Raw genomic sequence first — 19,199 nt, forward strand, 5'->3', positions numbered from 1 at the left:
GCACAAACAAATAATTTTAGATCAAATGTGTCTTATATGGGCCTCAAAATAGTGAAGCTCCAAAACTTACATACATCCATTATTAAAGTGATCCATCTAACTCCAGTGGGTTAATAAATATCTTCTGAAGCGAAACGCTAAGTTTTTGTTTTATATAACGATTAATATTTTGACCCTATACAGCGATCGATATGACATATATTTACGCCAATGTTGAGATCAGCGTGGCAAGTTCAAATATGGCGGCACAACAATAACGGTGCATCTCATTGGTTCTTTTAAACAACGTCATACAACATAACATAACATAATCTTCATATTTGGGTAAGCTAGTCTTTTAATAGCTATAATTTTATATTTTTGGGATGTTGAAGGGCTACTTAACCTCAAAAATGAAAATTCTGTCATCATTTACCCTCATGTTGACACAAACCTGTAAGAATTACTTTATTCTGCTGAAGATAAAGGAAGGTATTTTGTGACCAACATGTTTTTGAACCCCACTGACTTTTATTTTTCCTATTATAAAAGTCAATGGTGCTATATATTTGCTTGTTTTAAAATATATTTTTATAAATATATATATATATATATATATATGCTTGTTTTAAAATATATATATATTTGCTTGATCCTAAAATGACTTTCTTAGTATTTTTGTCTTGTTTTCAGTACAAATATCTAAAAATAACTATATTAAGATGTATTTTCTTGACGAGCGGAAATTCGCGTCATGGAAGGGGCTTCTGCGACTCCGCTCGCTTCCTGTAATCACGTCAATACTAGAGCAAGCTCCTTATTGGTTTACACAGCTCGATTTTCTGCCAATGTTCAGATTTTTCAACTCTTGTCAACTCTCAATTCGGTAGACGCGAATCCGGCTCATTCACTCGTCGCAAACTAGACGAGTAAATGAGCCGGATTCGCGTCTACCGCGCTGTGCTAAACGCCTCAATCGTGCCACGAGAATTGAAATAATTTGCGCCAGACGCTCTATTCGCGTTTGGTGTGAACACAGCATTAGACCTAAACTTATTTTCTAAGGTAATTTTGCTCATCAAGAAAATACATCTTAATATAACAACCTTTAGACATTTGTACAGAAAACAAGACAAAAATACTCAATAAGTAAGTCATTTTTTGCAGTTCAATGCAATAATGTGCAATGGGGAATTATGCAAAACAGTACCAGAAACTTTTTTTTATTGAAAAAGTAAATAGGTCAGTTTTGATTAAATGTTATTTTTAAATGAACAGAGCAACACAAATAGAGAGAGGCTAGGGAACAGCTGGGTAAGGAGAGCACGGTCGGCCCATCTGAGACGGCTTGTTTTCTCTCTTGGCAACGGTTGCCGCTCCCACTCTGCTCAGTTTCCATGGGCCATTAGCACAGCTACTCCTGGGACTGGCATGGCATTCTAGCACTTTCCTCTGATACATCAATACTAATGACTAAATCGCCAGCTGAGAGAGGCTTCGTTTGTACCCAGCGTTATCTTTTCATGGCCTTTTAAGAGAGATCTGACTCTTACTAAATGACTTGTGAGAACACACGTGCATGCGCGTGCACGGCTGCGCCTCGAAAACTAGCAAGCTGTCTACCTGGACAAAGTTTCGGTTCACAAATCGTTCCTGTAGCTCGAGCATTGCATTCGGTTCAATCCAAGCGAACATACTGATAGAAAATAGCATTTTGGATAAAAGCATCCAAATGCATAAATGTAAATGTACTGTTAACTGCTACTTATGCATTGCAGCATAATTTGCAGAATTGGGCATTTCAGAATTTGAGTAATTTGATTAAATAAAAAATATTTTTTATTATTTGGGCTTCACAACTATATATATATATATATATATATATATATATATATATATATATATATATATATATAAAATAAATTTAAAGATGCCGTTTTGGACCTGCCGGCGGGCTGCAGAGTGTTTAAGGGGTTAAATGCCCCCAAAATGCTCCAAATATGCTATAAATGGTTGTGATGTGCTCATAAAATGCTTTCTTTACTAGATGCATGCCTCGTTGTTTTCAAATTTTAGGGATAAAATGTTTCAAGAATGTTTTGCAACTTTGGCATTTAAAAAGCCGATCTGTGCCAGTGGCACATTGAGTTGAGCTGAATGGATGAATTATTAAAGCAGGCGTGTTTATAAGTCTGGTTCTAATGTCACGGGCCTGCCAAACATACATGTTAAACAGTGTTTCAGTAATATGCGTACGCAGTAAAAAGCAGTAAAAGCAATAAGCAGAGCCATAAGGGGAAAGAGAAACAGCTCAGGGGTGTAAAGGACACAAAGTGGACATTGTTCTCTAAAGACGTTAGACTCAATAAGTGTGAAACACACACAAGGGCTTAAAGTGAAAAGAAAACAAAATTTAAAAAAAGGAAAAAAATGACCTGGATATACTGCAAAAGTAAAAGAGGTATATGTATATGTATAATAAACATAAAATAGTTCATTTCTGGAACTCCATAAATGCTGGAAAATTGCTCAGAGGATATGAAAATGTTTTTATGTAAATGCTTTACAGGAATGTTGTGTTTATTTGCTTTAGCTGCGGAAAACGGTAAAGAAACGCTCAGTTAGACGACACAACCTGACAAACTGTCAAACCACCAAAACTTCTTTTTTTCGCCCATCTAACTTAAAATTAAAGATAAGTGCATGTAGGCGTGATAAGTGAGAGTGTAGCGGTCGTACCGTGGATGGTGAGCGAGGCGCTGGCCTCCGTCTTTCCCATCATGTTCTCCGCCTGACAGGTATAAGTACCGGCGTCTCCCGAGGTCAACCTCTTCAGTTTGAGAGTGTGGTCCTCCCAGATCTCATGTCTGAGATGACGACGAGACAAACACTCAATTAAAATACAAAACAAAACACTTCACAGTCTCTTACTTGTTCAAGATCTTAACATATTAATAGACTGCCTTGGCACATGCATCTTTCCAACTCATATAATCAAACTAGATTATATATTGAATAAACAAACAACAAAAATTAACATACCGTCCTTTAGGAAGTTCTCCGTCTTCTTTCCTCCAGCGGATGGTGGGCACCGGATCACCTTGAGCTTCACACCTGAACTCGACGCTCTGGTCCACCAAAACCGACTGACTGCTCGGCTTTCGCAAAAAACTTGGCCTCTCTGTACACACAAACACAGAAATCTTACGTATTTCATTTTTTATGTCTTTTCTATGATTGGCTAGATATGAAATGCCAGCATTCACATTCTTTCGTAACATTCAATGTATTTCCTTCAAATAACAAATAATCGACTGTTCATCTCTTCTGTTAGCTTAACCTTCGACATTGTTGTTTTTGACTAAAAGTGCATGCAGATAATCCTAAAACAAGATTTTCTTGGGATTATACAAGCATACAGCAAATCTTTTAAGATTATTACATAACCCACTGATAGGAGGAAACATCACTACAGGCCCTTTGAAAACACAATGAGGTTAATTCACGTGTATTGATCGCTTGCAAAGTTGCTATTGATTTTTTAATCTAGGTTGTGTTTACTACATGTTTTTGTTTATATAACTGTGGCATTTATAGGGTGAGCTGCGAGCAAAGCAAGTATCTGTTGTAAAACCATTTTATGTCATTTTAAAAGATGATCCAAGTAATCATTTAAAGTGCACTTATTTCATTGCTAAAAACAACAAAGGTGTTTGCGTGGTTTATGGTTCAAAAAACACATTATTTCCCACATACCGTACATTTTTGTAGCTCCAGATATACTGCTTTCCTCAAACGCATTTTTTTGTCCAAAACGTATCGATTTGAAAAGCGCTGTGTCTCTGATTGGCCAGCTAATCTGTACATTGTTATTGGCCTGAATACCTCTGCCGTCAGCAGGAAATGTGACGCTCCTTACCATGTTTGAAAGATTCGGTCATAATGCAATGCTGACAGCAGTTAACTTACAGACTGTGAGTCCAAAGCGGGAGGAATTATGATAATGTTGGTCTTGTCTACATCACCAATCCCAGGAAGTAAACTGTTGCCTACAATTCGTGTGTGTGTTTGTTGTAGTCCAAGAAAAGAGATTTACGTTGGAGACGATAACTTGCGTCATCGTTTACTTTAAGGTTTTTACCTTTTGCATATCGGTAACATGTATTAACACACACTTACACACCAAAGGAAATGTAAAACCGTGAATCGGACCATAGTTGCTCTTTAAGATGGCTGTACTGCACGGCTAAGTGAACCAAAGTCAAAGGTCAGCAGTTTCTTTGTATATACCAACGTTGTGCACATCGATAGACAAATGCACTTTGCCTATGTGTGTGTACATGAATGAAAGGTAATGTTTACACTATCTAGGGTGTATGAGATGGTATTTGTATCATGAGATGTCCCCTAAACAGGGTCAATGACACGCTCGAGTCTTCCAACAGCTATGCACACAAACTCCAAACATCTGGACCCTCTCCTGCTTTTGCCCATAAACAAACACTTCATACGATGTGCGTTTAAGTGAATCCATCTGCACGGGCTTTCACAATGAAATGCACAGGAGGTTTGCATGGGAACCTGATTATATATACATATGTGTCTGGAAGAAAGGTAATCGTGTGCCGGAGGATTCGCGAATCGGTTGTCAGATGTGCCGAAAACGATGTATTAAACTGAATTTGAAACATCCGTGAAATTGAAGGCTTGGTCGATACGTACCGAGAACAGTCAGCTCTGCGATTTCGCTCTCTCGCTCTCCCATCATATTGGTTCCCACGCATACGTACTTTCCAGCATCCGTCTTCCTGGTGTTGGTGATCATCAGTTTTCCTCCTCGTATCTGTAGGAAAGAAAAAAGGAGAAATGAACAAGCAATACATAATATTCCTTTTATACACATATTATATATATATATATATATATATATATATATATATATATATATATATATATATATATATATATTGTATGTATAAAAGGATCTTTATGACAACCCTAATATATATCTAGCCATCAAGCCAAATAATAAATTCATACAAAGAAATCAGAACATTTAAGTATACAAGTTGAGTCATAATAAATAAAGTGAGATGACACAGGGAATAAGTATTGAACACACTTTATTTAAAACTTTGTAGACAAGCCTTTGTTGGTGATTACAGCTTCAAGACCCCTTATATGAAGAGACCAATTGACTGCATTGCTCAGGAGTGATTCTGGCCCATTCTTCCACACAAATGGTCTTTAAATCTTGAAGGTTCCTTGGGCCTTTTTTATGAACTTTGATCTTGAGTTCTCTCACCGGGCCATTCAAGCAACTTGATTTTCTTTCTTTGAAACCGCTTCACTGTTTTCTTGGCCTTCTGTTTGGGATCATTGTCTTGCTGAAATGTCCCCCCTCTTTTCAGTTTCAGCTTTGTTGTAGATGGCAGCAGATTTTTATCCAGAATGTCCCGGTACATTTCTCCATTCATTCTGCCTTCAATAATATGAAGTCTGGCAGTGCCCCTTGTTGAAAGGCAGCCCAAATCCATGATGCTTCCACCCCCAAACGTAACTGTTGGTATGGTGTTCTTGGGGTGGTGCGCAGTGCCATTTCTTCTCAAAACATGGTGTGTAGAATGACCGCCAAAAAGTTCAATTTTGCTTTCATCTGACCGTACTATAGTGCATGTGCATGTGTATCCCCAAACAAATATATGTATGTATGTGAATGAGTGCATTGGCTATACAGGTCAGCTTCTATTTTCCCAGGGCTTCGATTACAGACCAAAGGTCCCTTTCTTTGTTCTCAGGCAATCGTAAGGGCAGCTGGGGGTCCTTATTCACCTGAGGACGGGATCATGCTCACTCGACAAATCTGATCCTTGCATTAGGAGACCACACGGTGAGAGTCAATGAGGGGAAGCTTAATGTGGCAGCTCTCCTGCAGCGTCCCTACCTGACTGCACTTAAACAGGTCAACATGTGTCTTCACTTTCAGCCAGCGCACGTCATGTCTCATTGATTATCATACACTGTGGTCAGTGTTGAGTCCGGCGGTCAGATCAGAGTGGGTCCACATGTGGAATGTTTAAATGCGATTTCAGCAATAGAGAGGTGGAACTAACAGATACATTGGCTGGACATCTCATCATTTACAAATTAGTTACAGATATTACGCATATGCGGTCATGTGCCAATATCTGTACCGTGACATCACAGCTGGAAGGCAACGAAATATGTGACTCTTAAAAATAAAGATGCTATAAAGGGATCTTCACCACCAAAAGAACCAATTCAGCCAAAGATTCACTTCTTTTCATAGTCCGATAACCATTCGGCCAAAAAATGGGACTTCTGTGGTATCATGTAGCACCTTTATTATTCAGATAGAAAGACAAATGAATGAACAATAGAAAGAAAAAACAAGCAAAACATTCATCAGCTCTCTGCCTCGTGGGACATTCCCAAGCACTTCCTAACCGAACACGTTTAAGAATCTTCTAAAGCATTCTTGAGCCCTCTTGCCTCTCCTAAATATTAATGGTGGAAAAGAGTCTTTAAACAAAAGAGAAGGTGGGAGAAAGGAAGGAGGGTAAGTTTATTTAAGACACCCCACGATGTTGAAGAGGGTTTGAAGACTCATTATGTTACTGTTTGTTTGAGCCAGAGCTTAACGGCTGATATGGCACGAGACACACAGACAGACGGGGTCAGGTCGGATGTAAGACTGAAAGTGTGTATGCGAGTGTGCATTAAGGATAATTTTACACTGAAGGTGGGAGATGCTGAAACCAAAGAGTCATAGCCTAACCTTGATGCTCCATTGAGCACAACAATGCATAAAACACACAACAACTTTGACCTTTGTGCATCTGGCAGACACTTTTATCCAAAGCAGCTTGCCGACTTTTTGGGACTTTAGCTTATTCAAGTCCATACGTACCATTTTCATCTATGTGCGTCCCGTGTCTGACGCACCCACCGCTAGCCTAGCTTGTCACAAAGACTGGAAGTAAATGGCTCCAGCTAGCATACTGCTCCCACCTTGTTTACAGTGGCTCCCACTTTTACCCTTCATGCCCCCCCAAAGAAAATGTATGACATAAAACATTGCAAAACATAAAATTTAAAGTAAACAAAACTTAGTAAAATATACAATGTAGAGCTGTTTGTTAGTAGCCTTATTTTTCTGAGGTTTAATTACACACAATTCATGATAAATTAATATATTTTTATAAAACTGGTGCCCCACTGGTATCCTTAAAAGAATCCTAATTTTGCCAGACAATATTTGGATTGGTGTTCCTGCTGGAAGCATTCCTCTGAAACCTAAAAATATTTGAGTGGTTGGCAGCTCGCTGGGTTTTGGAAAAGAGAGACTATCTGTCGGATATTCCACGCATTCAGCAGAACTCATTATTCTGTCAGACAGCCCAAAAAACTCAAACAGACACATATTTGGAGCTCCATCACGGTAGGTTCGCTTCGCTGTCCATGCGTAGTCAATGAATCCTCCCTCTCTTTCACTTTTCCCTCATAACAACAGGAGGGCTGTTGAGGACGCAATCAATCTGAGCATTGGGAGATGGGAGCTTTATTCACATGGCTTTTGTCTTGTGTTGTTTGGCAGAGAAGTGCCCGTGCGGCGCTCGCTGTGCATAACAATTCAGCAGATCCGATAATCGCGTACGAACGTAAATAAAAAGCAGAGAGACAATGCGGCCCGACGGCTTAAACGTGTTGAACCGATTAAGTTAATTTTTCAGCAGATTGCAGCAATTACGGTTAAAAAGCAATTAATGGTGAAGTTGGAGCTCTTCAATATAGAGATAAACATGGACTCAAAACAAATAAATTATGTAGACTGTTGTGCAGATTTGTTGTTGACCCAGTCTTAGTTTGTTGATGTGAATGCCATTTTTCCATGAATGAAAATAAAACACTCATGCAAAAATCTTATTTATTCCCTCCTGTCAAATTCTCATGAACATATTTGCAAGAAATCACTAAGCATTTATTGAAACTTAAAGCCGAAGTATAGTAATGTTTTTACGTGTACGTGGGGGTACACGGACAATGCTCACAATTGCTGTCATCAGATGAGTGTGCAGGTACTGTAACGCTGGATTTTTGAAACCCTACGTACATTGTACGCATACATTGTCGTGCGTACGCCTACATGAGAATGTAGTATGTAGCCCAGGAGATGCATTACATTTTGTCGCAATGCACGTACACGTACGAGTCAAGTAAACTATATTTTGCAAGGTTGTGCTTTCAACCATGCACGTACGTTTGTGTACACATAAAAAACAGACTATGGCTGCATTCGAAACCGCCGCCTTTCATACTATATAGCAGGTGAAAAGCAGTAGGTGCGACAAGTAGTATGTCCGAATTCATAGTATTCAAAAAACAGTAGGCAAAAAGTACCTGGATGACCTACTACTTTCGGTAAGATCACGAAGTGTTTATTCGATGGACACTTTGTTTTCCGATGATCCCCCAGGACAGGAGTTTTCCAACGAAGACGACGATGGAGGGGCATTGTTTTTTTAAAAAATGCCCAAAAGCGGTAACGCGGCTTTATTCAAATGCATATATTAAACAACGTTTAAATTGCGCTTGTTTAACTTCATTCCAGTTAACGACTAACTTGTTGATATGACCACGTTCATACTATATAGTACCTACTGTTTCAGTATGCGATTTCGGATGCAGCCTTTATTTTACAGTGCGTTCAAGCTATGTGTATGCTCTGGGATCAAACCCATGACCTTTTATGATGCTGCTATCACAATTCTCTAGCAGTTAAACTACAAGAACACAAATGTAAATAAAATGATGAGATTCGGGAGGAAATGTGTTTTTGAATGATCATACAGTTTACAGTCGCAATCCAAACAGTAGACTGCAGACTGGCGATAAGCTCCACACACACACGTCACCAACAAAAACACACTTGCCCTCATTTGATTCATCTTCACCCTATCATCTCAATCACATACCAACATCACCGCAGCTAAACACTGTCTGAACTCCAGCACGTGCCATACGGAGACCTACATTTGCATTCTCAAAAACTCCTGCTGCAGTTTGATAAAAAAGAAATAACAGTCCCCAAAGCACCTTTAGCTTTCTTCTACACAAACAAGGCAAATGGAAAACGACCGTCGCTGCGAACATCAAAGTCACTCTTTTTAATGACAAAGGAGCTCTGATTGATTCTGTTACTTCATTTCTTGCACATTTAATTAGAGGAACTTAATTGGTGGCCCTACTTTAAAGACGGCATTAAATCAGCCGAGAGAGTTTTCGACTCGTGAACGCGGTGAAGGCAAAGTTTCATTCCCGAATGCCCTTCCAATCAGATGAATGGGCTCCATTAATTTTCCCAGACAGATTCGGCCACCACGCAGTTTAAAGGCTCATCAGCAGAAGCTCTAATCGGCCTTCATTTGCTCGGAAATGCAGAAGAAGCAATTGTTATTCAAAACTTTTTTTATATGCGAAACAGATTCGTGTGTAGCCACAAATCAGCAGGGCTTTTGTTAGTAACAGTACATTTATATTAATTCATTGAACCAATGTTCGTGTTGCAAACATAATGTAAATTCAACTGGTGGCTACAGCAACATCGGTGCTACAGTAAATTAAGAATTAGACTTTAAAAACCTACTTTATGTTGTCATCAACAAATCGAAACTTAAAATGCTGTAAAAAAAGGTCAATATATTTACTACAGCTGTCACTGGGCCAGTACCCTTTAAAAACGGTCTAATACATACCATAAGGTACACATATGTAATACACATTCCTTTGAGACACTAATATGCATCTTTGAGGTATTAACATATAACAACACTGTACTTTTTTAAAGGGCACAGCCCCAGTAACAGCTGGAGTACATAATACGGAACCCTGGAGCACAAAACCAGTTGTAAGGCTTATTTTTTTTTAAATTGAGAGTAATACATGAAGTAAGGGCAACACCGTCATGACCGCAACCTTCTTAAAACTGCTGCCGTTTATCCATCCGCGTCATTAAGTCTAAAATTTCCTATGTGCCAGGGATTGGAAACAACAAACTCGCTGGTTTTAACCCTCTGTGCACCTAACAACCTCTCTAGTGCAAGGAAATGTCAGAGTCATGCATATTACAATTTCAGGTGCTAGAATGAGTCCATTCCGCAAGCATTCAGGTCCGAGCAAGAGTCCAAGACGCGCACATTCAGGTCCGAGCAAGAGTCCAAGACGGGCGCATTCAGGTCCGAGCAAGAGTCCAATACGCGTGCATTCAGGTCCGAGCAAGAGTCCAAGACACGCGCATTCAGGTCCAAGCAAGAGTCCAAGATGCGCGCATTCAGGTCCGAGCAAGAGTCCAAGACGCCCGCATTCAGGTCCGAGCAAGAGTCCAAGACGCGCGCATTCAGGTCCGAGCAAGAGTCCAAGACGCGCGCATTCAGGTCCGAGCAAGAGTTCAAGACACGCGCATTCAGAGTCCAAGACGCCCGCATTCAGGTCCGAGCAAGATTCCAAGAGGCACACATTCAGGTCCGAGTAAGAGTCCAAGACGCGTGCATTCAGGTCCGAGCAAGAGTCCAAGACACGCGCATTCAGGTCCGAGCAAGAGTACAAGACGCGCGCATTCAGGTCCGAGCAAGAGTCCAAGACGCATGCATTCAGGTCCGAGCAAGAGTCCAAGACGCCCGCATTCAGGTCCGAGCAAGAGTCCAAGACACGCGCATTCAGGTCCGAGCAAGAGTCCAAGACGCATGCATTCAGGTCCGAGCAAGAGTCCAAGACGCACGCATTCAGGTCCGAGGAAGAGTCCAAGAGGCGCGCATTTAGAGTCCAAGACGCCCGCATTCAGGTCCGAGCAAGAGTCCAAGACGCGTGCATTCAGGTCCGAGCAAGAGTCCAAGACGCGCGCATTCATGTCCGGTAAGAGTCCAAGAAACGCGCATTCAGAGTCCAAGACGCCCGCATTCAGGTCCGAGCAAGAGTCCAAGAAACGCGCATTCAGAGTCCAAGACGCCCGCATTCAGGTCCGAGCAAGTGTCCAAGATGCACGATTTGAGTCCATGTGCATGTGAGAAGAAATCCGGTGCGTTACAAGCTCTCTCGCGCAAAGTAAAGCTTACAAACCCTCTTATGCGAGGAAAAGCATGCAATGCGCATGCTAATGTGACCATGATGATAATAATAATAACTATCGCCAACTATCGTCATGAAAGACCGCTATTAGCGATATGTCTGACGATCGTCAATACAAGATACTATCATCTATTGGCACAACCCTCCATTACCCGTGACTAGAAGATACATTTTTTGAGAAATGGAGGACATTTGCGTTTTTGATTAAAGATTATGAGGGCACATGATTTTTTTTAAATAATGAAGCTCAAAGATAAGTTATTTGTAATACCACAATATTCCCCGCAAAATGTACGTTTTTAATTTCAATTATTATTGTAGCTTTAACCAGAAACACGCTTAGAAGTTCCTCGTATCGTGATCCTCTCATCCCTGTCGTCTATAGTGACTCCGTCTTTCTTCCATGAAATAGTTGGTTCTGGGTGCCCGCGGGGTGGCATGCACTCCATGACCGCCGGTTCGCCCGCTGCTACCATCACGTCCACAGGGTTCTGTCTGAAATCATCTCGAAGAACTGATGGAGAGAGAGAGAAAGAGAGACATGTGAACAGACGGATTAACGTACGGGGAAGCATTCGTGTTAACGTCTAATGCAGAAGAATAACAAACGAGAAACCACCAGAGGAACATTCCTCCACCCTTGTCCAGCATAAAGCACCTCTAATCTATTTCAAACATTCCTCGATTAAGTCTAAAACTTCTGTTTACATTAGCTAGAATGGGTTAAAAGAGCTGAAAGAGAGAAGCCATTGTAGACCGTGTTACAGCCGATGTAAGTGATATTAATGTGGAAACTAAGTGAGCAGTGAAGAATGAACATTCATTTAAATCAACAGCCGGTCATGTTTCAAGCAGTAATGTCTAAAGTCTGCTGCACATGAATACTGTATGTTTAAGATTCCAAGTTAGTTAGTCAACCCTGTTATGTTAAAATGTGACAGATTTGCCTAAAGCCGTCCTATTAATCTCAGACAACACTCCTGCGGTGTCACATTTGTAAAGTACAACAACCCTGTAGATTAGTTTAAAGCTTGTACATACTACATGTCATTGAAAAACACAAAACAGTTGTACAACATTGCAACCTTTAAGACACCTAGTTTTGGCACAATTCAAAAGCAGCATTCCCAGAATGCACTGCAACAAGCTCAGTGAGAAAACTGGTGCATGAATCAAGAAAGTTAGATAAACCATTAAAAAAATGGAGCCATGACCCTGACAAAATCAGACCAATTTGGTATCACAATACAAAGCAAGTACATTTTATTTCATGTCATTCAGGATTTCAGAGATGTCCGTATAAGGATTTCAACCTTATTTCAACTTATTTTCAACCTACATTTAATTCATCAAAAGCTGAAACTTTAAGCTCTCGGGCTTTTCACCGTGTTCCCATCAGCACGATTATACTCAGCGTCAGATCAAAGCAGGATGCTCAAGGTAACCTGAACTCCTGACTGCCTCCGAATTCCTTTAAGACTTTAAGCATTTAATTGGCCATATGATTCCAGTTTCAACTGCTTGTAATGACAAATCGAAGTTTATCACCTCTCCGAGGTGATTCGCACTTAAAGAAATGGAAATTATTTCCTTTTCCAACGGCTTGCATCTTTTCTCATAACTTTTTCTCGAGCAAATAATTTCTCCGGGCGAAGGATTTATAAAGGATTTTCGTTTTCCTATAATTAGGCAGTCCGTGAGGGAAAGGCACACATGCACAGCAGATCACCGGACGGTGGAGAGGTTCGGGATCTAATGCGGCCTGTGCTCACCATTTGTGGATCAGCAAAGGGATTTTCACATCAGATCAGAGTCAGACAACCATCCAGGATGGAGTTTCCACATTTTGATTTAAACTCTCAGCTGAGAAACCTGATAACATGCACTCTTCTAACAGGGCCTTGTGGGAGAGGCCGTGTGTGAGTATGTCAAGCACTGAACATGTGTCTACAAAATTGGGGATAGTTTAGTCCTGGCAATGATTTAAACCACTGGAGTGAGACCAAGAGAGAGAGAGAACATGATGGTGAGAGAGATACGCCAAGAACTTTTCTTTTAACCTCAAGACCGAAATAGCGTAGCGTGCACAGACACGGATGAAGTATCATGAACAAACAGAAAACATCCTCTACTAATTTTATGATTTCGCTGTCTGGTTTGATCATGACATGTAGGTTGTATGAATTTTGGAAAGACTGAATCGCATGGCAGCGTGGAACCATGTGGCACCATGCTTACTGAACTGGCATCCGATATCTTGTATTGTGCTAAAACATGGCAACCCAACAGTGGCTGTTCAGACTACATGCTTCACGGAAATGAAAAACAGATGTGGTCATGTCAAATTAAAATGAGATTTGCGCTGATGTTCCCCCCTACATTAATGAAAATGAATATTTAATACCGCACCACGGCTACTGAGGGATGATCGCATGAAGTCTGCGGGGACGGAAATGAAAGGGATTTTGCTGAGCCACCACAGTAGGTTTCTGGAGAGTTCTTCTGGAGCCATTGGGGAACTGGAGATCGGCTAAAAAAGCAATTCCAAATCCAGAGTTGGCGGAGACGCGAGGAGCTTTGTCAAGAGGAATTGTGGACTTTTCCACTGACTGGGTCACCCTTTTAGATGAGTGAAAAAGTGGAAATAATGGATATGGAATAGGAATCGTATAATAGATCACACTGATGCTGACCAAACAGCCTTCTGCTTATCTAGCACTCCACTATCTCCATCTCTGTCTCTGTGGTGATGCTCACAACTGGGTGATTCTCGCGAAATTAGACTTATGAGGTGTCATGAAACATTTTGATAAAAAAAGTAAAAGCTATCAAAATAAGAAGCATACAGTTACAAACATCTCTTCATGTACTATTTTGCACATGATGACATCATAAAAAATGTTTTGTTGTTTTTTCCATATTTAAGGGGAAAATTTTCATTACCGCAACGTGTCTATGACTTGATTTGGGTTCTTTTACATGGAAATATTTATAATTATATTATATAAATACAAAAATAAAAAGCTTCAGTGCATGTTATACTATAAACATTTACAATAAAGAAACATGTGGTATTTGGTGATCTTTGGTAAATGTGGAGACAATAATAAGGAATATAAATTTTCTCATCCTCCGCAACAATTTTCAATCATTGTTTAAGCCTTCAATCAACTAACATTTACAAAAAAAAATTGTTGGAAGGGACATAAGTGATTGTGAAACTCAAGATGGCTACCAGGTAAGCAGTTCTTATTTTTTCTCTCCAGATAAAAGTTAAAATTTTGTTTGTCGTAGTACCTAGACAACTTTTTAGTTCTCATTACCAAAACATGAGTTTGTAAATGCATATATTTAATGTAATATCATGTTGCGGTAATGATCATTTTTGATAAAGATAATCTAAAAAAATTGAATAATTCTTTAGGAAATATTTTTTACATCCTCTAAAAATAATGGTTATAGTAAGTTCAGACCTTATGTGCAAAAAAATTCAAGGGCTTTTTAAAAATTCTGATGCTGGACACCTTCTAAGTCTGGATTTCGTGAGAATCACCCAACTATGTTTGTTACTATTGTTAACAGTTACACCAAACCAGCACTAACTATATAACCAATCTGGACCAGGAAACAATTTTTATTTAAAACTATAAACTTATGTCTGTCATTGGTCTGGCTCTTTTCATCTTATTTAATCCAATCAATAAACTGCAGGTCCAGTCCAACATCACGTAAGTCTCTGGCAGAATTATGAAACGTGAGAATTTTCTGAGGAAACAGAAACGAAAAGGCAAACAGACGTGAATTGTTCGAGGACAATTCCACATGAAACAATACTCGTATGAGCGCAATCATTCCCAGATGTGAGCCCACACTGCCAGCTCTCCTCCGGATCGTCTGTCCACATGGTGCATGCTAAACATAATACAAAAATGGATGGATGACAAATTAGAGCGAGACCTCATTTAGAACGAGCTACCATTCCTGGGTCAACATACCATCGCAGTACGAACCTAGCGTGGACCTGGAGTCGTGCCAGTAGCTGTAAATTCAACAGTTGCATTTACATTACTGTATGTTACATGCGTTTGGCAGATGCGTTTATCCAAAGCAACTTGCTATGCATTCAAATCTAAAAAAAAAATCTTAACTCTTTCCGATTTATCGCAAATGTCGAGTTTTTACGGCAATCCATATTTCTGCTATTATCCACTAGGTGGTGCTCTTGCCCAGCTTATAAAACACTAAAGCATCCACTGATCAAAAAACAGTAAAAACTGCAATTATGGTTTTGTTTAAAATTTGATATTTTTTGTTTGAAAGCAGAGGATTGGTAATTTCATTTAAAATATTGTATATATGTCTATATATTTAAAGAAGAAAAATTTCTGGAAGGCATTCGACTTTTGTGAAAATCATAAAAATGCTGCCGTTGACTGGCAACTTTTTCAAACAGAGTTAAATTAGTGTTGCTATCACTTTACCTACCACCTAAGCTACTGGAACACACACTGTGGTACCACAATACATTCCAATGTCAAAATAATATAATACTACTGTATAACACTTATGTCAGGGCTCGATGTATATTTCATTAGTGCACATTTATCCGCCCAGCCAAATACGTTTTCAACAAACCTCGCATAATCATCCATCATAAATTCTCCTTTATTTCGCTTCCCCTCACCAAAACTCTCCTGCATTCCACTTATCCATCCATTTATTCCCATCAAACCACCATAAGTCCACTCCTCATTCATCAACGCCTGATGCTCGAACCCTCTCTGCCGTCTGAAGGGTCTCCAGGGTTGGTGAGGGCCGGGACTAGCCGCTGGAAATGCACACGAGAGAAAAGACACACTATACCTGCCTAGAGTCGAAAAGAGCAGATCGATACTCTACTCTCATTAGAAGCACAAAGCTGAAAGGGGAGGTGGTAGCATCAGACCCCAGCGGTGCATCCGCACAGCCAGTGCATTCCCTCCGAGTTCACCCTGCCTGGAGGTGCGGCGTCCGCTGGGGGTTTACACCTCACGTTCTCTTGTTCTCCTGCTCTTTCGATCTCTGCAGCTGACACTTCTTCTCCTACTTCTACCCTGGCAAGTTTCGACTTTAAAGGAAGGCCCCCAGCTATGGTGTGTTAATCCTAACCTCTGCACCAGTGTGGTTGCATGGAAGATATGGGCTGCAGTGAGTGATCCCAGGCAGGAGAATGAAAGCACAGGCGCGCCAATCTCATCTTCATCTTATTCAAAAACAAAAGGGCTTTCATTGTGTGTCTACAAGTGTGCCCGGCATCTGGGGCTGGGGTAAACACTGCAGTACGCTTCAACTATGCATAAATAAACAGACTATGTGAGCCGCAGTGTTGCCTAAGTCAGTATCTACAATAGAGACCGGGTTACAAATGAGGAGCAGAGATATTAACTTACATACTGACCCAGGCTGGATTATCCTTTGTGTTTGTAGATGGTAGGACTGAAAGCATCACATTTTACATTTATGCATTTGCAGACACCTTTATCTAGAGCAAGTATGTGGGTTTCGGATTTGGTGCTAATGCAATGCTCTACCAGTTGGGCTACAAAAAGAGTTCATCTCCAAAGCCATGATGTTCACCAGAACTGTCCTTCTGGAAACCTGGTTGAAATCTAGAGAAATCGTCGGCACACCAGCATCCAAAGCAGATCATGCCGGTGACCACCAATGCTGATCTTTTCATCAGTGGAGCACGGCAAAAGTCATAACAGAGCCATGACAAAAACACTTAAAAGCCGACACACCTGACAGTTGCATTTTGAGATCAACTCTCCCCTATCGCTTCACAATGACCTCAAGATGAATCTCTTTCTCTGATCTGCCCCCATGTGTGTGTGTGTGGACATAAAGCCCTCCTTTCAGCTCCTCTATGGTCTGTTGGTCTTACGAAGGCCTGTGGAAATGAAACAGCAGGCACACCATTTTACTGCCATATGCTTTGCTTGGAGCTGATGAAGGACAAGTCCTCCCTTAACTATTCAATTACCTACTGACCTGTTTTCTTTAGGGGTGATAGACGTGATACAGAACGTGCAGTGTATTTCGAAACGGTGATTTACAGACTCCTACATCCCATTTGGGAGTGATTGTAAAGCTGAAGAGTGTGAACACACAAAAAAAACGTTACATTTGAGGAAAAAAAGGAGTGGGGAGACTTTCCTGAACTTTTAGGCTAAACTTGCTTGAACGGACAAGATTATGATATCATAGGAAAAACGAGGAAGCTCCAATCACAAAATTAAACAATGATGCGGAAGGCAATAAACAGACTAATACGTGGAAACATAGTTTCATTGAAGATTAAAAGCAACCACTGCTAAAGGACTCATTGTACTTCTGCGTATGGCCTACGCCGTAGCCTAGATTCCATAGGCTATGTGTCAGTTTCCATTCATACTTCAGCGTCGTTGTTCCCGTCAACAGGCAATTACACATGCAGACCACTAGTGGGCACTATCCACGCATGTAACCCACAATAGCAGAGCAACAGCCGATAAAGAAGCAACTTGCCCAGTAAACCCACAAACATAGAAGAAGCTTGTGTATGTCATTTTAAAAGACCAACAGTGATGAAGGTAAATATACAGCGATATTGTTATTGATATTGTTGCAGTTTGAGTTAAATATCATGATGGGAGGACTTCTAGCAGACCAATCACAGCGCTTGTGGTGCACGTAGCATTGACGCGCCGTTACATTTTGTGAGAGGTACATGTCAGGCTACGCTTAGGCTACTGCATATGGTTCGCGTCTCTGCGTAGGCTACGAGTACAATCGACACAGAAGTCTAAAGCGCACTTTAGTCTTCAAAAATCTTATTCCTGAGACTCAAGCGCCCAGACGCTGAATCTCAGCCCAACTGGCTATAAAAACATTTGACAAGTCAGTGTAAATCCCAAACAAAAACAAAGGTAGAATCTAATAAAAACGGTCTTGGTTGATTAATAGTACATGTCAGATTTTAGTGACCTGTTATTTTAGGGTGGCGGACGAAGAAAAAGGCCAATTCATCAAGTTTAGAGGAAGAGGACCTGAGAGGAAAATGCTATTGATAGAAGCCCCCACCTCTTTTAGACAGGGTGACCCCAAAAACACAGGAGACAGAGGGGCTATTCACGCGAACCTGTTTATTAACATGACTAGAGGTGTTCGTACATACTCCCAAGTCAGCAGGAGACTACTAAACTCCTTATGGCATGTTGAAGGTCACATGCTTTATTGCCAAATGACAAAGCACACAGCAAGCCAGTCTGTGTAAACCTAAATTACTTTATGGTATGTTGTTGTTATCACTATGGAATTAACTGGTTTGCTGGTCTTGGTAGACTTAAGCTGATCTTCCAATCAAAACCAGTCAACAGACCAGAATGGCCAGTTGAGACCAGTAAGCCAGCTTATGGATGATCCAAGCCTCCAACAAATATGAAACACCCGTTGTTTGTTTTAGTATTACTACACCGCAATCATTTTTCAGTAAAACCCCGGGTTCAACTGAAACATCAAGTTTGTTATTAATTTGATCAAGCTTTTGACACATTTCCCACAGTGCTCGGCTGCCACTGTCATCGGGAAACGTGCCGCAGGCGACGTGCTCAAAACCGTCCGCAAACAATAACAGGGGAGAGTGTGAACGAGCGTGGTTGTGAAAATAAAAAAGCTTTCAAATACGATGTCCAAACAAACACACCGGGCCACTTGAGAGTTGGTGTTGTTTCGTGAGGAGAGTTTTTTAAAACGTTTGTCAAAAGGAGAGCAGCCGAGCGTTTGACAGGTCCTCATGTATCAACGCAAGTTAAACTGCCACCACGGAGAAAACCTGAACCACGACTTAAATGAGTCTTACAAGAAATCTAAGACAAATAAATCTGATGAAATTGCAACAGTTAGCAACACAATGCTACGGTGTTTGTGATAACCAAGACATTCCTATGTGGTTGCTAAAGTGTAAAAGGTGTCATGAATTTCGCCTTTTAAATTTGATAACTTTCTCTAACGTTCTCTACTTATAATGCTAGTAAGATTTTAATAGCAAAAATCAC

At 40.5% G+C, this 19,199-nt stretch overlaps 1 protein-coding gene across 4 annotated transcripts in view; it reads right to left on the reverse strand.

The window, feature by feature from the left end:
* The window catches only part of robo1 (roundabout, axon guidance receptor, homolog 1 (Drosophila)), a 338,077-nt gene that overhangs the window by 54,671 nt on the left and 264,207 nt on the right, over positions 1–19,199 (reverse strand). For all 4 annotated transcript variants that reach the window (XM_073862979.1, XM_073862980.1, XM_073862981.1 and 1 more), the window contains 4 exons: positions 11,472–11,638; positions 4,702–4,813; positions 3,022–3,160; positions 2,719–2,846 (listed from right to left, as the gene is read on the reverse strand). In XM_073862979.1, the coding sequence (XP_073719080.1) occupies positions 2,719–2,846; positions 3,022–3,160; positions 4,702–4,813; positions 11,472–11,638 (546 nt within the window). The remainder of the gene's footprint in view (positions 1–2,718; positions 2,847–3,021; positions 3,161–4,701; positions 4,814–11,471; positions 11,639–19,199) is intronic.

Source organism: Misgurnus anguillicaudatus, chromosome 24 (assembly GCF_027580225.2).
Source record: "Misgurnus anguillicaudatus chromosome 24, ASM2758022v2, whole genome shotgun sequence".
In the NCBI taxonomy this organism is placed as follows: Eukaryota; Metazoa; Chordata; class Actinopteri; order Cypriniformes; family Cobitidae; genus Misgurnus; species Misgurnus anguillicaudatus.